Source organism: Populus nigra, chromosome 8 (assembly GCF_951802175.1).
Source record: "Populus nigra chromosome 8, ddPopNigr1.1, whole genome shotgun sequence".
Taxonomy (NCBI): Eukaryota; Viridiplantae; Streptophyta; class Magnoliopsida; order Malpighiales; family Salicaceae; genus Populus; species Populus nigra.
The window spans coordinates 16,451,213-16,474,541 of record NC_084859.1 but is presented as its reverse complement, the minus strand read 5'-3'; the positions used below and the strand labels follow the sequence as shown (position 1 = coordinate 16,474,541).

The 23,329-nt window shown below is 34.0% G+C and overlaps 4 protein-coding genes across 7 annotated transcripts; 1 reads left to right on the top strand and 3 right to left on the bottom strand.

Moving 5' to 3' along the window:
• Nucleotides 1–327: 327 nt before the first annotated feature.
• Nucleotides 328–5,665, top strand: LOC133702132 (probable potassium transporter 13). Of its 4 annotated transcripts, none has more exons than XM_062126359.1 (9): nucleotides 328–629; nucleotides 1,269–1,500; nucleotides 1,600–1,848; nucleotides 2,389–2,439; nucleotides 2,708–2,968; nucleotides 3,053–3,105; nucleotides 3,305–3,419; nucleotides 4,074–4,328; nucleotides 4,405–5,665. In XM_062126359.1, exons 1-9 carry the CDS (start codon nucleotides 588–590, stop codon nucleotides 5,409–5,411), a joined length of 2,265 nt encoding a protein of 754 aa, XP_061982343.1. In that variant the 5' UTR covers nucleotides 328–587; the 3' UTR covers nucleotides 5,412–5,665. The 4 variants fall into 4 exon arrangements, with proteins under 4 accessions (XP_061982343.1, XP_061982345.1, XP_061982344.1 ...); XM_062126360.1 differs by having other exon boundaries at nucleotides 329–629; nucleotides 4,423–5,665; XM_062126361.1 differs by lacking the exon at nucleotides 2,389–2,439.
• A 190-nt stretch (nucleotides 5,666–5,855) lies between these two features.
• Nucleotides 5,856–6,422, bottom strand: LOC133702133 (uncharacterized). Its single transcript, XM_062126363.1, has one exon. The coding sequence runs from the start codon at nucleotides 6,273–6,275 to the stop codon at nucleotides 6,069–6,071; it is 207 nt and encodes a 68-aa protein (XP_061982347.1). The 5' UTR covers nucleotides 6,276–6,422; the 3' UTR covers nucleotides 5,856–6,068.
• A 2,770-nt stretch (nucleotides 6,423–9,192) lies between these two features.
• On the bottom strand, nucleotides 9,193–17,374 carry LOC133700953 (probable LRR receptor-like serine/threonine-protein kinase At1g56140). Its single transcript, XM_062124695.1, has 24 exons — nucleotides 17,130–17,374; nucleotides 15,401–15,575; nucleotides 15,208–15,279; nucleotides 15,051–15,122; nucleotides 14,869–14,940; nucleotides 14,605–14,676; nucleotides 14,428–14,499; nucleotides 14,270–14,341; nucleotides 14,089–14,160; nucleotides 13,915–13,986; nucleotides 13,765–13,836; nucleotides 13,594–13,665; nucleotides 13,402–13,467; nucleotides 13,095–13,157; nucleotides 12,877–12,921; nucleotides 12,658–12,719; nucleotides 12,051–12,433; nucleotides 11,770–11,965; nucleotides 11,516–11,677; nucleotides 11,058–11,176; nucleotides 10,721–10,931; nucleotides 10,243–10,474; nucleotides 9,921–10,071; nucleotides 9,193–9,827 (listed from the first exon to the last, which is right to left on the bottom strand). Exons 1-24 carry the CDS (start codon nucleotides 17,257–17,259, stop codon nucleotides 9,417–9,419), a joined length of 3,126 nt encoding a protein of 1,041 aa, XP_061980679.1. The 5' UTR covers nucleotides 17,260–17,374; the 3' UTR covers nucleotides 9,193–9,416.
• A 4,656-nt stretch (nucleotides 17,375–22,030) lies between these two features.
• LOC133700345 (protein BRANCHLESS TRICHOME-like) lies at nucleotides 22,031–23,316 on the bottom strand. The gene has a single exon (XM_062123844.1). It carries the CDS (start codon nucleotides 23,272–23,274, stop codon nucleotides 22,285–22,287), a length of 990 nt encoding a protein of 329 aa, XP_061979828.1. The 5' UTR covers nucleotides 23,275–23,316; the 3' UTR covers nucleotides 22,031–22,284.
• Nucleotides 23,317–23,329: the final 13 nt, after the last annotated feature.

The following is a 23,329-nucleotide window of genomic DNA, read 5'->3' as shown; positions in this document are numbered from 1 at the left end:
AATCAAAACCGACTAACAAAAGATGAAAGGAGAAGACAATTTTCTCAACAAAAAATAGACATTTTGGCGCCATTTGAGAAAATTCCACCGGCCTTCCTTGCCAAGTTCTTTGCCTTTTTTTTTATTCACTGTTCAGTGTTGCAGTGTCAGTGCTTTTTTGAAAATCTTTGATTTTGTTTTTAAATTTAATTTTTTTAATATAATAATATTAAAAATAAAAATATTATTTTAATATATTTTCAAATAAAAAATATATTTTAAAAAACCATTTACAGTTTACACTCTACTTCCAAGTAAACGGGAGATGTATCTTTGAAGGATCCATTTTTGACTCCCTTCTCTCTCTAGAAAGTATCCATTTTTGACTGTCTTTTCTCTCTAGAAACTAGAAACTACACACACTTCTCTGCTCCTAGCACTATTTAATAGCAACTTTATTGTAACCCGAAAAGGGGAAAACAATAAAACCATCTTTAAATTATCTTCCTCTTTCTCTTTATAAACTCTAAAGAAAACCCATTTCAGCTTAGGATTCCTGAAGGTTTCTTGGGGTTTCAGTTATTTTATTACTGAAACACAGGAAATAAATGGAACTTGAATCCGGTTCCACGAACCGGCAATCTAGATTGGTAAATTCATGTTTTTTTTCACTGCAACGTATGCTTTTTTTGGGTGTTTTCTCGTTTCTTTTTGGTATTGCAATGTTGGGTTTTAAGTTTGTTGTGTATTTTCTGTTTAGTTGCCAAGAAAATGTAGCAGAATGAAGGAAAATTTCATGGTCAGTGTAAATTTGGAAACTTTTCTTTGGTTTTTTGACACCCATTTGACTGATTGGTCCTTTGTATGTGGCATCTGTTTGGTTCCCAAGAAAATGCTGCAGAACGAAGTAAAATTTTCCTGGTCAATGCAAATTTAAGATCTCTTCTTGATTTTTTTTGACACCCTTTTGTCCGATTAGTCTATCTTGTTAAAATCCGCCCCTTCTCTTTTAGTTGGTTATTTTTATACTGTTTCATTCACGTTTAGTCGAGTGAGTAAATTTAGAAACTTGCTGCGATTTTCTTGACACCCTTTTAGTTGCTTGAGCTAATTCTGTTCACATTTTCCGTATCTATCATTGGTGAATACTTTCTTTAAACAAATTAAGGTTTACTAATCTTGCACATGTTAATTATTGTTTCATTCACGAATTATTTGAAAAATAGTAGTGATGGTATTGAATTGAGGAAAAAGGTGTGATTTTTTGGTGTTTGTTAATCTATTTGCAGAAACTTTATAAAAGTACTTTGATTCTAGCGTACCAGAGTTTTGGTGTGGTATATGGTGACCTTAGCACATCACCAATTTATGTCTACACAAGTACCTTTTCGGGGAGATTGAGACTTCACGAGGACGACGATGAAATTCTCGGGGTACTTTCTTTGGTTTTCTGGACTTTGACTTTAATCCCTCTCTGCAAGTACATTGTATTTGTATTAGGGGCTGATGATAATGGCGAAGGTGCTTTCAAAGACCTGCCTTTGTGTTTGTTTGCCTTTCTAATTTAGAGATGTTTCCGTACTTTTTATGTGGATTGTTGAAGGAACCTCAATGTTACAGGAGGGACATTTGCCTTGTATTCATTACTTTGTCGCCGTGCAAAGTTAGGACTTTTGCGTCCTTCCCATTCTACAGACGATGACATATCTTCTCAAGACTCTTGTCTACTGATCAAAGAGACTAGGGCTAGTTCTCTTCTGAAGGAGTTCTTTGATAAGCATCATAGTTCTCGTGTTGTACTGCTGCTTGTTGTGATTTTAGGGACTAGCATGGTTATAGCTGATGGTATCTTGACCCCATCAATGTCAGGTATGTTTCTTTCCTAGTTTCCTAGTAACATAGATTGACTTCAGTTTGTAAAGATGTAGACGTATGGCCATTGTTGGTACACAGTTTTGGGTTGTCGCTAATCAAACAAGACCACTGGAATGGTGGCCATTCAAAAGGTAGATTAAGGATTCATACTCTTTTGACCTAAATTGCATTCAAGCAATGGCCAATTGTTATGGCCATCCAAAAGGTCTACCTCTGGTAGATCAAGGATTGGTAGTCTTTGCATCTAAATTACTCATTCAAGCCATCGCTGATTGTGTTGTAAAAGACACCTCATACATAGACCAGTTGTCCCAAATAGAATATAGTGCTCAACGTTTTGGTCTTTGTCAATTAATTCAAGAAGGGCTTGTCACTTTTATGTTCTCTTAGTGATTAATGAATGATGATTTTATGGTTATGCTACTATCTTTGCTATACAAATATATTTTAAAAATGCCAAATATTTTTTAAAAAAGCCGTCTACTTCTTGAATTATCAATGAGCTGTAACCATTGAGTAATTTTTTTTCCCCAGTCCTTTCGGCTGTATATGGCATCAAAACTAAGGCTGGAGGTCTGCATGACAGTAAGTAAATGTATCATTTCTTATTTGTCCTTTCTGACAAAACAGAAGTAGAACTTGTTTCTCATTATAATGGCGTAACAGACTTGCTTTGCGTAATATATGCCTACATACTTTGTTCCCAGGATTTAAATTCTCATATGATTGTTATAACATTAACTAGAAGGCTCAGAAGAAAAGTTGAATATAATTGCCTTTGGAATGAGTGAGCAAGATATGGAGCATTTGTAGTATCTTTTAGTGATACATGCTTCTACAATTTTCTGTGCAGGTTATGCTGTTTTGATAACCTGTCTGATTTTGGTGGGCCTCTTTGTACTTCAGCATATTGGGACACATAGGGTTGGCTTCCTTTTTGCTCCTATCATCTTATTGTGGCTATTATCCATTAGTGGGGTTGGTATTTACAACATAATTCAGTGGAATCCTCGTGTTGTGAGTGCTCTGTCACCATATTACGTGTACAAGCTGTTCAAATTGACAGGAAAGGATGGGTGGACTTCTCTTGGAGGCATTGTCCTTTGCATTACAGGTTTGTTGGTTCCCCTTCATTTTCCCCTTTTCTGCCAAAGATTATTCTTGTGAGAATGGCTGAAAAAATGGACTTCTTAATAAGGTGCGGAGGCTATGTTTGCTGACCTTGGTCATTTCTCTCAGCTTTCAATCAGGGTAAGTTTCCACTCTAGTTTTATGAGTATGGCCAAATTTCATGACTATGTTTGTGCCTGTATGCTAGGCAGTTGTTTTGTGGTCATTTTGTTTGTTTAATGATCTAAATTAAACTTTTCCAGGTCATGTACATTGATTTTTCACATCATCAATTTATTTCCCTCTTGACTTTTTATTTTTATTTTACTTGCAAGAGCAGATTGCATTCACCGCAATTATTTATCCTAGCTTGATTCTGGCTTATATGGGTGAAGCTGCTTATCTCTCTAAGCACAAAGAGGACCTTCAAAGAAGCTTCTACAGAGCAATCCCTGGTAAGATCTTTTTTTAATTTCTTCTCCCAAATCCTATTTATTTGTTTGTAATTATATCTGCAATTCTACATATACTAGATCCTAGAATATTAATCTTGGAACATAGATACTGGAAATAACTAAATTTGAATTATTTTGAGTCTAGAGGGTGTCAGATGTGATTTCATATAATTGTGAGGTTGTTCCATGTCTTTCTTGATGTCAAATGAGATTGTATGGTCATGTCATGAAAGGCTTGTGTTTTCTTTTGTCTGCTGCTAATATGAAATGTCAATTTTTAAACTTCCAATTTTTTGCTCCTGAATGGCAGAGACCTTCTGTTTCTTCTTAATATGATATTCAACATGCATTTTATTTTCTGATTTTGCTAGATTTTTTTGGATTCTGTGTACAAAATTTTGCTCCAAGTGTAATTTATTTCTCACGAGGATCAGCTCTATCTTACACAAAATATTAAACTTTATCTGTAAGTTGTTAATGGTTCTTTAAAGCACAATTTTCAGGTTGGGACCTTTGATAGGGCTGGCCAATGTTTACGTTCTCATTACCAATCTTTTATATTGTGCACGATTTACCATTATTTTGGGAAAGCTATATCTAATTTTTTATTGCAGCATACTCTTATGGGATTTTTTTAATTCCTTTTCCATTCAGAGGCTGTATTTTGGCCAGTATTTATCATTGCAACTCTTGCAACAGTGGTGGCAAGTCAGGCAGTCATATCTGCCACTTTCTCGATTATCAGCCAGTGTTGGGCACTGAAGTGCTTCCCTCGTGTTAAGATAATACACACATCAAATCAAATGCATGGGCAGATATACATACCGGAGGTGAACTGGATGTTGATGGTTTTTTGCCTTCTTGTTGTGATCGGCTTTAGGGACACAGATATGATAGCCAATGCATATGGTACTTGCCTCTCCCTCCCGTCCTCCCTTCCTCTCCATCTTCGTCTCTCTCTCAATTAAGTTAGCAATTTGATCAGTTTATCTCTTTGTACCAGGTCTCACAGTTATCATTGTAATGTTTGTTACCACCTGCTTGATGTTTCTTGTCATTGTTATGGTCTGGAAGCGGAATATTCTGGCAGCATTTATTTTTGTAACTGTTTTTGGATTTGTAGAGTTGCTCTACTTGTCTTCTTGCCTGGCCAAAGTGGCCAAAGGTGGCTGGATCCCTCTCATTTTCTCCCTAATAGTTTTGTCTGTGATGTACATCTGGCACTATGGGACGTTACAGAAACAATCATTCGAGTCACATAACAGAACATCTTTGGATATGCTTCTTAGTCTGGGCCCAAATGTTGGTATAAATCGTGTTCGTGGCATTGGCCTAATCTATACAAATGTGCTCTCAGGGATCCCGCCAATGTTTTCACATTTTGTCACCAACTTCCCCGCCTTCCACCAAGTCCTCATATTTGTAACATTTCAATTCCTGATAACTCCAAGAGTTTCTGCCAATCAGCGTTTTATTGTAAGTCGCATTGGTCCCGCAGAGTTCCGTCTCTATCGGTGCATTGTCAGGTTTGGTTATAAGGATGCAAGGAGGGATAGTTATGCTTTTGAGACCGACCTGATTGAAACTGTAAGAGTGTTCTTGCAGCACGAGAGTGATGATGGTGATGCTAGAGACTCAGTAAGTGAAATGCCTGTAAATCAGCACGAATCAGACTGTCTACGCCTACGGGATGATGTTAGCATGAGAGTTGAGAATGGTTCTGGGGCTGGGTTGACTAGATGCAAGAGAGTAAGATTTTGTGGTGTCGACAATAGTAAGGAATTGGAGGACCTGGAGGATGCCCGGGAAGCTGGTCTGGCATATATGATGGGCAATACTTGTGTCTTGGCAAGGGAAACATCATCATTTGTGAAGAAATTTGCCATTAACATTGTATATGGTTTCTTGAGACGGAACTGTCGGAGCCCATCAACAGCACTAGGGGTTCCTCATACATCTTTGATTGAAGTAGGAATGGCTTATCGTGTTTAACATCAGTGATTGATTGATATTCTGAGAAGGGTAATCTTGACATGGTTTCTGGAAAGGATTGCGGAAGGGCTTACCCACTGTAAACTAAATGTAACAAATAGAGGCTCAAAGAATCTGAAGTGGCTGATTCAATTACACTGTTATAGGAACTTACATAAAGATTCCTCAGATTTAGAGATAAGTTTCAGAGTACACAGGACTGACTCTTGTAGTAAATTCTTTTGTATAATAGCATAATTTTCTGTTCTTAGTTATTTTAAGATGTCTTGTTTCCCCAGGGGGGGGCTTCTTCTCAATCTCCCCCGCTAGCATGAAAGGAAACCTGTCTTTTTTCTCGTCTTCTCTTGATGGAGGCATCATTTGGAAAGATGCCAAGCACTTTGTGGAACAAAATGAGCTGAGACTAACAAATTGCATTCCAGAAGAAATAAATCAACCAAAAAGTAAAAATACAAATCTTTATCAGTTTCATCCATATGACAACCAATATACAATCGCCAACCCATATATTACAGCTTGATTCAATACCTCAAAATTCATAGACAAATAATGCTCAACAACCACACCACACCACACATCTCAACAGCATAAAAAATCACTCTCTACACCCCATATAAGAAAGTGCAAAGTAAAGCAATTAAGGGAAAGAAAAAAAGTCTAAACATTCTCCAAGTTTCCTGGCTTGGAATGAGGTGGAGGAGGTGGTTTACTAGCAGTACCAGGTGGCGGAATAGGTACCCCAAAAACTTGAGCATTTGTACGGACATCTTGTCTTCCTTTGTATCTCCCCAAGTAGTAGCATCCAAAACCAAGAAGTAAGCAGAAGATTATCAGAGGCAAAGAGATCACCACTACCATACCCATTTTCCAATATTCCCTTCAAGGCTGTTTAGAGAGAGAGAGAGAGGAGAGTCGAAGCAGGTTTATGCACTAGATGAGAGGAAAGAGAGACACTGCAGGAAGGTTTTCCTACTTTTCTTTGTTGGTCTCATGAATGAACTGGAGGATTCGGATAGGGGATTTTAAAGAACTTGGTTTCTAACGGGAAGCTTAACATTCAAGCTTTTAACGGTTACTTTTTTTTGGTGGGCCAACATCATGCTCCATGTTTACATTCTCATGGATGGATTATTAAAAGCTCAGAATTAATTGTTATAAATTATGTAGGATGTTGAGCTATCTTGTCTTGGAATTTTAGCTTTTGTGTTAAAAAAATTAAAATGGACAAATTTCCATGGGCAGGACAAAGACGTTGCCATTGAATCAAAGTTTTATATTGTTTTGATGAAACTAAAAATAAATTTTAAAAATATTTTAAAATAAAAAATAATTCTAAACATCCACGAAGCAAATAAGCTAATATAGAACTTCATTAGACATTCTTTTGACATTTCACTATAGGTCGGATTAAATATTTTTTTAAAATAAAAAAAGATAAATAGATGTTAATGTATTTTTTATATTTAAAAAATAATAATTGTGAAATGAAAACATTATGCATACATTTAATAAATATAAATTAAGAATCATTTACATTAATAAATATAAAAAACAGTTGTTAACGCTATACTGCTGATAAGATCCCAAATTAATTTTTAACATAACAAAAAATATGCTAGTATTTCATATGTGTTTTATTGTATAATAATTTTTTTAATCAGAAAACATAAAGATGATGTTCACATTTAATGAAATAAACTTAAAAATATATGAATTAATAAACTAAGAAAGAGTTATTAATGTTAATTAAATACTAAAATAAAAGATAATTTTTTTCATCAAAGAAAAAACATATAAGTATTAAAAATATTTAACCTCAACTTTTCCTTTTAATTTATATGTTTTATTTATTTATCTTAGAGGTATCTTTTCTTACCAAGAAAAAATATTTTTTTATTTGTATGAAAAAGTAAAAAAATAATTAAAAAAATAAAAGAGAGGATATTAATTTAAATGAAAATAAAAAAGATTAATGCAAAGTAAAACATATATAAAAAGAAGATTATTAATTAATTTTTTAAATAATCAAAATTAAAACTAAAAATAAAAGAGATCAATCCCACGCATCTAGCCTGCTACCTAGAAAGCAAAGCATGCCTGACCCATATACCTTAGTATATTTTTTCAACTCATCCTACTCTTGCTTTTTCACACACACACACACACACAAATACGGGTGGCATGTCATCGTCTTTCATAATCTTCTATGATTGAAATAGTAGGCTCCAAGTTTTGAAATCTTAAAAACTTATATTTAATTTATTTTTATTTAAAAATACTTAGATAAATATCTTTAAAACTTTAGTAAACCGATTTCTCAACCAAAAACACCTATAAATTGGTTTAAAAATATAAAATTAAATTAATTTTTTTTCTCAACTTAGATTTATTTTGAATAGCTAGATAAAGGGTAAAAAATATTTTAATAGAACTCATCTCGTCGAATAAAATTTATTGACATATAAAATATTTTTATTTTATTTTTAAAATGTGGATATTTAATAATTTTCTCTCTACTTTTTTATTTTTTGGTGATTTTTTTTCTTTCTTAAATTAGAGATTTAAACATTAACAAAATAAAAATTTAGATCAATACGCATAATTTACAAACTAAAAAGTTAAAAATAGAAATTGAGAAAAACCTCAATGCATTTCCCCCAAAAAAGCTTTAAATGAACAATGCTGAGTTAAAAAAGGGGTTTTATTTTTCCTTTACTTTTAATTTTGATTTTCTTATTTTTTTGTAAAAGAATAAATTTTTTGCACAAAATCAAATTCAATCCAATATCAAGATTTTTTTTACAGCATGTTAACCTGATAAAAAAATTAAAACAAATTATCAATTACAACTACCAATCAATGCAACTAGAAAAGATGAAATAAAAAGGTTAAGATCTTATTAATTTAGTTTCCATACTTCCTCTTAACCTTATGAGATGATCTATGGTCATCTCAATATTTTATATTCCTAATAATTTAATTATAGAATATTAATTTTATTTCATTTAAATTAAAAATTATCATGAAAAAAATATATTATTAACTTAAAAATATTTACATTTAATTTATAATAAAAATTAAATTTATGACACCAACTAAATATGAAAATGTCAATAATTTTAATCTTTTACATTACTAAAAAGTGGTTATATATATAATTATTATTCATGTCTTCTTTCATATAAAAAACAATGAAAACTTGTAAAAGAAAACTATGAAAAATATGTTTTTCAAACTTAATATAAATTTAAAAATTGGAGTATTACTCAGTACAAGTTCTAGATAAAAAAATATTTTATTTAAATATAAAATATAAAATATTATTTTTCTGACTCTATTTTTTTAAAAAACTAGAATATTACCGTGTTTATGAACACTTTTAATGTTTTTTTTTTCCCTCGGAGGCAATAAAGTAATAGAATATAAAGATAATTTAGGAAATACTTGTGTCGTGGCACATATGAAAATACAAATCATCTGGACCATTGAAAGTTTTTTCTTACTACGTGTCATCTATAGAGAGCCAGGGGTATTCCAAGGCGAGCCTTCATAACAAAGGCACTCTTGAAGCCACCGTCTAATGTTGTATATTCTATGAATGCAGGAGGAAGACGTATTGTTAATCATGGAGGAGTAGTATTAAGCGTTCGTCGCAAGCACATTTTACTTGGACGGTGGGCAAGAAGAACACTTCAGGTATTGTTTGCTTGAAACTTTGTTTATAGTATGTAAATATAATATATAATGTTCTTTCACAAGTGTGAGTACTTGGCAAGAGCTATGACAGGATGATATCGTTTTTATTTTTTTTCATTTTCTGGTGACAATATCATTTCACATATATAGTGCCACAGATTCCTTGAACATTTTTTGTACAAATGTTGGTGTTTAAAGCTTTTCATGTCTACAGCTAATCATACAACTGGCTAGAAAAAGAAGGCATAAAGTGCTATATAAACTCTATTTGGCTGCAAACTATGCAGCTCTGTAGCAATAATTAACCCCTTACCTTCCATCCCCAATGAGGTCACTCAGCCTTGGTTCAGTGATATTTAGTGGAGAGTGTATTTGATCACCTCCTGGACTAAGATCAATTGAATTATGATGCTGCCTTTTATTCTTGCTCTTGCTATCATCAGTTGAAGCGGATGCTGGAGTGTTTTCAGTCGAAAAGCTGCCAGTTATATCCTTAAAATCCATATCAGTCAAGTAGCTTGGCTTCGATGTAACAGTGCTCACTTCGATATCCCCTGTAAACATTGCCACAACTCTTGACATTGTCGGCCTCATTGCTGGTGAAGCTTGAGTGCACAAGAGAGCTACTCCTATAACTCGAAGAGCTTCATTTTCATCAAATTCTGTTACACTTGGATCCATCAGTAGCAAACTTTGTCTACTTTCGTACAGAGTCCATGCCTAGAAACATTATACGATCAATTCACAATGAGAAGGAATAAATTTGTTAAGAAAGATTCGCCGGCCAAAAAAAAGGGGTGTTGTTTTCTTTACCCATTCATGAAGATAGACCCTTTTATCATCCAAGCTATAGTCAGAATTTGCTCTCCCACTTATGATCTCCAAAGCAACCACACCAAAACCAAAAACATCAGCCTTCTCAGTCAGATGTCCACGCATTGCATACTCCGGTGCCAAATAGCCACTATAAGAAAATTAATGTGCTTGGTGAAAAGGTTTATTGGGAATACATTCAAATAATCTCCATTGGTTTTTACATATGGCTTCTATACGCCGCACTGTCGTATAGACTACAGCACAGTTCATAGTCAGCAAATTACGAATGCTCCGAGGAAAAGGTAGAAGGAGATCTTACATGGTTCCTGCAACTCGAGTGCTGACGTGAGTTTTCTTGTCGTCGTATAGTTTTGCCAATCCAAAATCTGATATTTTGGGGCAGAGTTCTGCATCAAGCAAAATGTTACTTGCCTTGACATCTCTATGTATAATCCTTGGACTGGACTCCTCGTGGAGGTAAGCTAACCCTCTAGCAGTTCCCAGGCATATATTGAAGCGGGTAGGCCAATCAAGATGCATTCCATCTTTTCCTGCATAATAAGTAGATGCATGCTTAGTACATAATCTATTCCATAACCAAAATGGAATCTGAAATCTGAACATATAACTTATTGAAGTACAGTATTTGGCCATCCACGATGCCCTTTTTTTTCATGTACTTCAGCCACCAAAAGTAACTTGTGTCTATATATTTTGATAATCTGGATGGGTATAAAGAATCAAGTTTCTATGGTTACTTAAGGGAAGCAAGCAAAGTATTTTGGGCATCTTCATACCAAAGAGATTCTTATCAAGGCTTTTGTTTTCAAGGTATTCATAAACCAGGAGGCGTCTATTCCCTTCGATGCAGCATCCGTACAGTTTCACAAGATTACAATGTTGAACTGCCGATATGGTGGCGATCTCATTTATAAATTGGCTCATTCCCTGGTTAGATGCAACTGAAAGCTGCTTTACAGCCACTGCCCTCCCATCAGAAAGCAAACCCTGAAAGGTACCAGAATTTAGTAACATAAAGCATAACTCTTGCTAGGTAAACTAAAAAATCTTGAATCACAAGCTTGTCATTTTTTTTTAAAATAAAATTTAGAGCAGTCATCTTGCGTTTCTTACCTTGTATACAGCTCCAAATCCCCCTTCCCCAAGCATATTTGAAGGACTGAAGTCATCTGTGGCCGCTCTCAACTGGGCATAACTAAAAGTGTTTGGTCCAGGGCCCATCCCAGAAAACACTGCATATTCAAGTAGAAAAATTGAAGTGATTACTTAGGATACCTTTCTTTATCTAACATATAAATTTCCATGCAGGAAATGGTGAATTATTCAAGTACAGTTAACCTACTCTAAGGAAATTACATCCCAGATTCGAGGCATAAAATCATTTTAAGTTGCTACAAGAAAATTAAGGAAATTTTGAAGGCCCTTGGCAGCATATCAAGATCAAGTCCATCTTCACTCATATCAGAGAGATGAGGGCTTGAGGAGAGCTGCAGTTAATATTGGAATCAACAAGGCTTGGATCGGATAAACTATAACGAGTACAAGTTGTATCATTATTGTGATGATCTTACCTTCCTCATCTTCGCTGTCTTTTTTCCTCATGATGTAAACAACTGCAAATATCAGGGTCAGGCACACAACTCCAGCAGAAACTGAAATACCAACAACCATCCCGGTCCTGCTCTTCTCTTTCCGAGTACTGGGTGGTATCCCACTAACAGTTGGTGTAAAACCTGTGCAGTAAATACGGTTACAAACAGCAGTGAGAACCAGAGAAGGAAAACCTGGACATACTAAGTTCGATTGGTGAGTTATCACATGTTACCTGGAACAACATTAAGGGCTGAGATGATTGGTCCATAGTAGCCTTGTACAGGGGTACAGCAGGTCCCCTTACCAGCCCAAAACAAATGAATTTCCAGATGATTTTCTGACACAGTAACATTAAAAGTCCTTGTAATTGATCTCTCAACCCCACCTGCCTCCTTTGATATGTCAAAGTCTTTCAATTGGCGACTTCCCTATAAAACACATGAACGCATAGAGAATGGAATTACAATTATAGAAGTTCTGTACTGTATGTATTTGGTTTCAAACATTTTCTACCTGAATATAGATATCAAAAACACGCCGTCCTAAACTCTCCCAAGTTTGCGAGCTTCGATCCGCAAATGCAGTTTCGGCAAATAACAAATGTACAGTATAAGGCCCATTCTCTAGACCCAGGCCAAAGTACCTAAGTGAACCAGGAGATATCCTTGAAGTCTGATAGAGCTCTGGGGTATTAGTGCTGAGAACTTGTGTCAAGGTATTTTCAACATAATCAGGACTTCGTCTATCAGCAAACAAGCCCACATTGCTCACTGCCCATTTCTCGGTGTTAGTTACACTGAATGATGCTGCACTGAGAGATGAGTTTTCAGCTTCATAAACTGTGCCATCAGCGGTTCTCATCTCTGGACCACCACACTTGATTGAGAAATTTGCATCTACAACAGATAAAAAGAAAGGAACTGAAATAAATTACTCTCTACCACATTGATGAACGCATGAAGCCATTTTCACCTATACATGTAACCAAGTCCTCGAAGCCTAGACATATGCTGTACAGTACTAGGATGATTACTGGAAGGGTCTAGGAAGGCGCATTTGATATTGAATCAGACAGTGAAAAGTTATATTTGGAACTAAATTACTGGATGAAGAAGCGTACAGCGAGGAGTATCCCGATTGCATGGGAAATTTCTCTGTAGACAGTTCAATCCTGGCAGAACACTACATAAGAAAACAACTCTTATTGCTTATCAAAATTGGAAAATAAGAAAGAAAAAGAGGACGAAAGAACTGGTTCCAAATACAGGTAATTTGCACCAGTTTTCCTTACTGTGCACACTATTAATTACAACGGCTTTGAAAGGAAATGTCACTTCACCTTATATTTGAGTTGTCAAAAGTGAAGTTGTTGGCCACTAAATTCCTGCATAGTTCCACAAAGATTACCGGTAAAACTTAGTAAAGATTCATGATGACAAAATACGGCGACATTGCATCTTAAGAGGTAGTAATTTATTTCGTGTTTAAGAATATTAATTTAGTGATAAACTCAGAATAATGATGGATGAAGAAAGTGCCCTGATCGGGAACACATACAATTGTACATTTGAGGCTACCCATGAAGGAAAAGTTCCTGACAGATAATTGTAAGATAAATCTCTGCATACAAAAATATATCAAAGGGGGTTAGTAAGCACATGATAAAAAATGAGTTGGAATAAGATGAGATTCTGACTAGATTCAGATATGAAAAGAAGGAAATAATTATGGCTTCAGAGTATAGTCCAAAGAAGAAAATGGAAGCATGATACGATCTAACACCTACTTCAGAAGCTGCTATGTAATCGCTGCTTGGGCAGTGCCAACAGATTCAATTTACAATATTCTTTGTACGAGGACTTACATTGTCTGAAGTGTATCGCTCTTCTGCTCAGGGAGGGTTCCAGATAGACTATTGTTTCCAAGAAACCTGGCCATTACAATAGTATGGAAGAGAAAATAACAAGGTGAAGATTTCACCAAGAGTCTCCGAACTAAAAAAAAAGATAAAGAAATTGATCAAAACACTACTATGGAAAGGTTAAGTGATATTTACAAGTATTCAAGAGATCTCATCCTGAACAAAGCACTTGGAACTTGGCCTGTTAAGTTGTTAAAACTTAAATCCCTGAAAAAATTGATGAAAAACTCACAAAAGAAACATACAGGCATAATTAGATTGCATGGATGGCTTTGGCATTTCAAGCTGAATGTACTGAGATCTTACAGTCTATTTAAAGTTTGGAGTTCTCCAATATCAGATGGAATACTACCATTGATCAATGCATTCCTCAGATTCCTTCAAAGAGAAAAATCAAGTAGCTAGTGCAAATTCACATGCATATAAAAAGAATGGATAGACTAATCAACTACTTACAAGTCGGTCAAGTTCTTCAAGTTCTTGATAAAATCAAGGGTAGAGCTCACGTTGCTTAAATCGCTGATTCTCCTGTATAGTTATGTGCATTTATTACTGAAACTAGTTTTCTTTTGTATGCGGATAAACATATGAATGACAGAGATAATTATATATATAAATAAACAAACTCACAGAGAGTTCAATGAGGTCAAGTTGGAAAAACTGAGTGGTATAGGACCTTCAAAAGAATTCCCTTGAAATCTCCTGGAGAAGCATTCCATAAACCAATCAAACAAATCATTCTTCTCTGTAGCTGTAAACATACTACTGTCGCATCTAACAAATGAAAATATCAGAAGATTCTATGATTTACAATGATGTAAGCCCTGTCCAGTTGCCTATGAAGTCAGGTATGTTGCCTGTGAAAGAATCATCCGATGCCCACCTGAACATATACAAGCCAAGGGTATAGAAACCTTGGATTTTAAGAGGAACAAACTGCAGTAAACTTATAGAATGTGATTTCCTTACAAGACTCTCAATCTTTGAAGGTTGGCAAATGTTGAGGGAATTTCACCACCCAATCCACAACTATTAATATAACTGCAAAACACACATATATGTCAAAATCTTGTTAACAACATGTGGTGCAAATCCTTACAGAGCGGAGATTGTTTACATTAGAGGGAACACGTTGCTACAACTTACAGTTCCTCAAGATTGACAAGATTACCCAGTTCTGGGGGAAGTGTGCCTGAGAAATTATTTACACCAAAAGACCTGTTGAAAATGCAAACATATAGGGCATTTTTCAGAAGATATCATCCGAACAAGCTTTCCCTATTTGCATAAAAGTTGTATAATACTTCAATCTTATAATCTGTCCATAACTTAAAGAGTACCAGAAGGAGGATGTTTGTGGAAGATATCTTTAACAAAGTAAAATTTAATTCAGAAGAAGGCCAATCTTACAGCAAAGTTAGCTCCTTAAGATTGCCAAGCTCCTTAGGAATGGTCCCAGAAAATGCATTGTGGGCAATTGACCTAGTCACATAAACAAAGAAAGGTCACTGAGACGCCAAACTTAAATTTTCTGGTAACAGAAATTTTCAAACGTAACTAAATGTTCTGATAGGAAGTACTTCTTTACTTACAAACCCTTCAATGCTGATAAATTTCCAATAAACGCAGGCAATGGACCAGTGAAGTAATTTTGATCAATTTTTCTACAAAATTCCATCAACAATGTGAGCTGGAAAGAAGCCTTGAATCTTTCAACAAAAAATTTATAACTTGGGCGTGTTTCCTTACAGAAAGGTAAGATACTTCAAAGCTGTAACTACTTTTGGAATCACCCCTCTTTTGTTCAAAGCATAAACTCTCCTGAAAACAGTTTGAGAGTTAAATGCAGATTAAAATATAGGAAAACAGCCCGTGGATTTTTTGTAGTGTCATGCTAAAAGTCGAAATTATAAGAAAAAAGAAACGAGAAAGAGAGACATACAGTTGGGTAATGTGACATGTAGTCTGAGTACATTCACATTTGATGGCAGGGTTGTTGTCAGGGTCTTCAAAATCAGTTTGGTCAATGGCAGATCCGCTGCATGGCTCTCCACTCAAGTTCCATAACTCCACAGCTTGTGTGTCCCATTGTTCAAATAGCGAGTTCAATGCACTCACTGTCTCACCATCACAAAAACAACTTTTATAAGCAGTGCTAATTCTTATCCTCATTAAGATGCTTAAACATGCTCATTTGATGGAGAAATCATTTTCACTCTATGGTGATTATAGGTAGACTTCCAAATCAAACTGCCTTAAAATAGTATATTTTAGTTGAAATTATTTTTTTAAAAAAATTTTTTAAGAATTTTTTTAAGAATTTTTTTATTTTTTAAAATTTGTTTTTAACATTATTAATTTTTTAAATGCTTTTAGAAAGTAAAAATAAATAGACTGTAAAACTGAATCTTAGCCAAATACTGGACTGGACATAATACCATATATAGCACTGCTCTTATGCCCTGCAAAAAATTGAGCCAGGAATACTATAGCTTTTCAACCCACAGTAAGAAGTTGCCCATGTTCTTCTTTTTTCCTAAAATATTTTTTTTTATGTATATAATTAGGATATCAATCAGCTAAAATCCATCGTCTGATTAACTAAAACTTTATAATTAACAACATATTAGTGAATAGTGATGTTCATGCTCATATTCTTGGCTAGTAAAAAATCCACACTATGATGCCCTTTTCTTCAGTAATTTTTGAAATGAAAAGCTTATGTAATCAACTACGAAGAGATGGGCAGGGACACCATATTAAATCTACACTTCACTTCTTCTTATGTTATCTAAAAGAGAATCTTCGAAAAAATCATACTACTCATTTACATATGTTTTTAAGAAAGTGTTTTTAAGGTAATGATTATATATATATATATATATATATATATATATATATATATATATATTATGATGTAACAGCCCAGGAAATGTAATTGAAGAACCACATGTGTGCCGACCAAAAATATAGTGGGCATTGATTGTGAGCTGTGACCCTCTACAGACCACACGCATCCACTATCTCTTTCAGATTGCTATCATTCCAAGAAAATTATCAGGAAGCTTAGCCATCGGTACGAGCATTGGTGAAAAAGATCACATTATTCTTTGGCTACCAACTTGTGATATTAAGGTCTTAGCTACTTAACGAAAACATCATTAAATACACAGGTAGCTTCTTTAGTTTTCTTCTTCTGCTGAAAAAGCAATTCCGATCAGCATAAATATGAACGAAAAACAAACCCAGAAAGAAAAACAAGACTTTCAGTCTGGTTTTTCATGTCGTACAGTCTATATATATATATATATTCTACAAACAAGGTAAAAAAAAAACATTTTAATTGGTAAAATCATTTGAAGCTAAGAGCTTTTTTTTGATACATCTCCAATCTGTAGTTATCAAAATGGCTAATATATATATATATATATATATATATATATATTTTTTTTTTTAATCTGACTTTTCATCCCTTTGTGTGAGCCTAAATTAAAATAAAAACTCTCATAGCTAAAGCTAAAGATGCCATGTACACGCAAAGGTTTCAAAGTAAGAGAAAAACAAATTAATGATGCAAGAAAAATCGATGTACATGGTTTATTTTGGTACCGTTTGGACCTCAAGAGGATTCATACTTGTACTGTAGAATTCGAGAGATCAGGGAGAGGTACCTTCAGATGGATCAGTAGTGGCGTTTTGAGCACTGGACAGGTGAAAGGTTGAAAGAAGAACGATGAAGGGAAGAAGGCAAAAGTAGTAAGCAAGTGCTGAAGAATAGAGCAACTTCACACTCAATTCCATCTTCTCTCTCACACTGAGAAACAGAATGCTTCCCTTCAGACCTATACGAAGTAAAATAAAAGCTTGTTTATAAATACAGAGAGAGAGTGAAGAGGACTTTTAGCTGGTGAGGTTTCTTTCTTTCTTTCTATTTGGCATAATATTTGAAGTTCAATCTTGAAAAGTCACGGAAATGTAAAATTCTGTCCATTTCATTCATTCATTCATTCATTTACTGTGTGTTTCTGTATCCTCGTAACTGCTGTCGCATACTTGAAAAAAACTCAGCTTTTTAACTTGATTGAAATCAAATATTCAAAGCCAGCCAAAGACAAGAAAGTTCATGAGAATTTATCTCACCTCCTCTCCCGGGGCTTAAATTCAACCTTTTTAGTCTCTTTGGTTGCAAACCTTTATAGCATCTACACTGATGGAGTTTCTTCCTACGTAAAAAAAAAAATTGTTAAAGAGATACAAGTGTTGTTTTTAAAATAAAATTATAAATTATAAATTATAAATTTTAATTTTAATATTAAAAAATAAAATTAAAAAAAATTAACTTGACTAACACGAAAAATTTGCCATCCGAGTTATAAAAATATAATAACGTCATAGGAATTAAATAAAAAATTATAAAATTTAATTTTTAATTAACTAATATTAAAATATAAAATTATAAAAAATAATTATAAAATTACGAGATAATTTGTCTATTCAATAGAAACGGCAAAAGGAGAGAGAATATCAAAGATGTAGACATTTAGTATGTTAGTCAAATATACTTAATGTGAAATAGCATCTTTATGTGAAAGCTTTCAAAGTAATTCATTGATTTTTGGGCTTTCATTATCGATCGAGAAAAAAAAAACTTAAAAATAAAGCTCGAAAAAGACTTGGGAAAATACTGTATTTATTATTTCATGTTTGGGCGGAAATTTAGTCTACAAACACGGAACGGAACTTTGACTGCAGGATTTTGACATATAAATAAGTCAGGTTGGTTTAAGTTATTATTATTATTTTTTTAATATTAAATTAATTAAGAATTGACCATTATAATTTTTTAATTTATTTTTATAAGATTATTATAATTTTATGTTCTAGTTGTAGGTTAGGTAAGTTGACTCGTTTTTCTTTTTTAGTTGAGTGTTTTTCAATTTCATTTCTTAATATTGAGTTAATTAAAAATTAATTTTTATAATTGTTTTTAATTTTTTTAATATTAGGTTGATTGAGAATTAAAATTTATAAGTTTTTTATTTGTTTTATATAGAGTTATTCTTGTCTTCCAACCCGGATTTGACAAGTTAACCCAAGTAGACTATAATTAATTTTTGTCCTTTTTATTTGTTATTTTTTTTTCTATTTAATCTTTTAATATTGGATTGATTGGGAATTGAATTTTATAATTTATAATTTATTTGTTTTTTATGGGGTTATTACGGTCTTATGACCCAAGTCGTAGGTTAGGTCGGTTGACTCGGGTTTTTTTTTAATCCTTTTTTAGTTGGATTTTTTTAAAAAAATCATCTTTCAATACTGGGTTGGTTGGGAATTAGACTTCATAATTAGTTTCGGTTTCCATTCTATGAGGTTGTCATGATTTCATAACTCAGATAATGAGTTTAATCGGTTGACTTTGATTGACTCAGGTGGTTTTTTGTGTCCTTTTTTTATTTGATTTTTAAAAAAAATTTATCCTTGACCATTTGATTAATTGATAATTAAGCTTTATAATTTTTTTTGATTTGCTTTCTCTAGGTTATCCTGGTCTCATGACTCAAGTTTGACGGTTTAATCTAGATTGACTTGACTCATTTTTTTAGTTGATTTTTTTTAATTTATCGTTAAATATTGAGTTGATTAAAAATTAAATTTAATAATTTTTTATAGAGTTATCATAGTCTCATGACCTGAGTAGCGGATTAGACAGATTAAATCGAGTTAATAAAAGTTGATTGTTGTTTTAATATTTTTTTTAAAATATTAACTTGATTTTTTCTTTATCAATCTATATTTTTATCCATCATTCCAATTATTATTTCAACTTTCCATGTCAATCATATCATATCAAATTTCCATATATATATATATATATATATATATATATAGTTTCTTTCAAATGCTAGCACCAAAAGATATTTGCCACCTTATTTGTTCATGAAATAAAGCATTTGGAAATACTCTAATTTGGCTGCTTAGACTTTCTAAACTTAAACCGTACAATATGAAGACTGCACTAATTTTCCACGAGTAATAATTTGCTGGGGCCTTGCCAATTGGCGCCTGTTACCTCCTCTAACTCCATATCCACCATGTTCTTTGTAAGCCCGACAGATGCTATTTCTTCTTAAATGTTCCTCGATCTCTTCCTGATTTATTTCAAATTTCATAGAATCATCCATCATCTCTAGTCTAGATCTAAGAAGCTTTATTAAGCGTCTTTATGGCAGACTTTTCCTTATGCTAACCTATGATTTGAGCCTATTGAATCTGTAATCTGACCTTTTCCATTTATATTGAAGAATATATATTATATATCTGCTTTAATTATTTTCAAAGTTCTTGCTCTCTGACAAAATATTTAGTTTTAATGCTATGTATTTTGGGTATTCAATGATTCTCAATCATGGATAAGAGTTAGGTCAATTATGTTTCGCGATGCTAACATCGGATTCTGAATTTCTGAGGTTGAGTGTGGATTTAGGGTCCAATCTATTTGGTCTAATCACTAATATATGAACTGGCTTGAAGGATGACATAAGAATTTGTGTGATCATGGTCAAATCTCACCTCTCATAATACACAAAAATCCCTCTTCCTCAATCCTTTTGACCGTCAATCATACTCATAAATCTTGTTTCAATTCATAGTCGTATCGAACTGACTATACACATATTCTAAGTGTATTTTACCTATACACAAAGGGCATGGGAGTTTCTCATCTTCACACACACACAAAAAAGAAGAAGACGAAGAAGAAGAAGAAGAAGGAGGAGATGATGCGTGAAGGCAATATTGCTTAAGATGAAGAGAGCATCCACGAAAACTAAGTGCATCGAGCTATATAAAATAGCAGTGACATTCCCACTAGCCTTTTATATCACCATATGTGACCTCAGTCAAGTGCTTGGGACCTAACTTCACTTCATAACTCTGTCCATTCACTTTCATTTTTTAGCATTGCTTCATCTCCAAGAAATAGAAAAGGGGCAATATTAATATCCAAAATGATATAAAGATGGCGTAGAAATGATCATAATGGAGGTTAAAGGACTCAAAAGGACCATTAATGAATATGTCAAAATCTTACAATACAGGGAAAAAACAAAAATCTGCGTTGGCATGCCTCGGTCATAATCCTCCGCGTAAGCGAAAATCATCCTCTTCATTTTCGAAATACATATCATTATAATAGTCGCTATTACCCGCATCAGTTTCTCCAAAATGATGTTCATACACGATGTTTTCTTCACTAGCACCAGAACTGTGTTCTTCAGGGATGCAGTTCTAGTCCACAAGCTGTGTGCATCAGCATAATAGGCATTAGAGAGTGTTCACTGTCTTCTACCTTTCCAGGAACCTCTTCCTGTGATCATACAGCATAAATTAATCTTTGCTATCAGGGATGGAATCTAAAGAAGATAAAAGCACTGGAAGTATGCAGAAGTGTGAAAAAAATTAACGAGAATCATTGATGGTAACACAAAAAAAAACCCCAACACCAATAACACAATCATGCAATACAGATGAAGGCTATGTTGCTCAGACCACTTGGGTGTGAGTGTCAGACACGGGTATGGATGCAGATGTCGAACTCGCTAAATTATAAAGACACCGGAACACGGCCAAAAAGTGTCTGAATTTCGGTCTCGGGTATGGAAGTCCTTCAATTTAATATATATATGTATGCGCAAATTTAATACATTTACACACACCTGGGTTGAATAATTTACATGGCCCAGTCCAAAACGATGTTTTAAGACTAAATATAATTTCAATTTACGGATCAAAATAGCTTGAATATTAAGGGCCAAATTATATCTTTTAAAACCGAGCCTATGTAAAAAGAGGGTGGATATTTATATATTTTATCCTTTCAGGTAATATATGTCTGATGTCTCCATTGAAAAATATTTTTGTAAAATTTTAATTTTTTTTAATTAATTTTTTTATATTTCTAAATTATTTTAATGTATTTATATTAAAAAATAAATTTTAAAAGATATAAAATATTATTTAAAAATAAAAACATTTTAAAAAACAACTATTCTCATTGTATATATATAAAAAAAACAATCATTTTCGCATTATCAAATGAGATATAGGTAATAAACAGCGTCGTCTTCTTCTTCCCATTTGTTCTTGGCGCAATCAACCGTTTCTTTTTCTTTTTTTTTTCTCACCTGATTTCTGTCACAGCCGTGTCCATAGTTTTGGCGTGCAGTCAGACACGTATTGCATACCCATACCCATGTCATGTCGACATGGGTACGAAGCGCTGATGAAAGTCCGAGCAACAGAGAAGAAGGTAATAACATGTGTTATAGCTTGAATGATAGGCTTAAGTTCAATTTGGTGCTAAATTTTCGTATATTTTTTCATAGTTGATTTCAAATCCCTCCCGGGTTGGTTTGTTTTCTAATACTTGACAAATGTCAAATCTAGCTGAGAGCATCCCCCCTTCCCATTATCTTCCAAAGGATCTTACTCCTTTTTATGCATGTAAATATCAACTGTTTGCATTAAAAGTCAAGCATGTGCAACAGTGCACATTGATAAGATGCCTTCATAAAATAAAAGATAAGCCAGCCCCTTTAGCAAGGCTTGGACAGATCCAAAGCAACCCTTTTCTAATTTCATGGCCTTCAATATTTCAAGTAAAACTCATATACACATCATCAATACTCACTCTCTCGACCCTAACAAGCCCAGAAAACACTACTCATTTGACAAAACAAAAATCAAGAAGATAATTGACAGTGATTGCAGATTAAGAGAGCACAAAAAACTAATCAAACACAAAGGGAAGTGAAAAATAACTAGTTACGAAACAATAAGATTATTGGATCTGATGGGGCTTTTTTGTTTCAATAGAATCCTTAGCTGTGCCTTTTGACACTCCAACTTTGTGCCCCGATGCTTGTTTTTGGACCCTATTGCTCGAACCACTCCAGGGAATTCGACAAACCCCTTCATCCCTCTCTTGATGTGAGGATTCTCAGGTTCTGGTGATGCTCTACTTCTCTGAATTACCATTGATGAAATGCTACTAGTGTTATCATTAAATGATGACTTTTCACTCAAGATCGCCTCTGTCGATTCACTGTTGTCATAACAGGATTTCTCACCCACAACTAACCTGTTTAACTGGCCCGACAAAACAGCTGTAGTCTTTAAAGGAGTTGCGATTTCAGGTTCTTTATCTTCTTGACTCTCCTTTTCCATTCTGGAAGTTGAATTCTGGTGAGGCTCTGCCTGTGTAGTTGTTCCTACCACTTCTAACAACTTCTCTTCAAAGAGCATTTTCGCCTCTGCAAGCTTCATTCGAACTCTTTCTTCTCTTAAGACCTCAGCCATTCTTATCATCTCTCTTTCCTCTCCCATTTCTCTTTTCATGTGATCAATCTCCTCTTTATCAGAAGAGATTTCTCTAGCAAGCTCTTCACAAACTCTCTCAAGTGCTTCCCTTCCTCTTCTTTCTTCAGCCAATTCTTTAGCCAGTCTTTTACTCATAGTCTCCAACTTCTTTCGTGCCTTACGTTCATATTCAAGTTCAGCTTTCAATTCCAGGATCCGGGCTCGAGCGAAATCTAGCTCAGTGTCCATGATAGGTGTAAAAAAGGTGAGATCCCAGAAAGAAGCTGCGATCTTACGAGCTGAAAGAGGGAGGTGTAGGTGACGAAGATGTTTTTTACTTTGAAAATGTTGTTGATGATGGATATTATGTTGTGAATTATAAAATGGATTCTCGTACAATTTCCAGCTTGTGCAAGTGGTGGTGGTGGTGGGGTCTCGAGGATTGGATTCACTCATGGAATTGTCTAGGCTGCTGATTGATCATCATCACCTTCACTTCTCGAGATATATG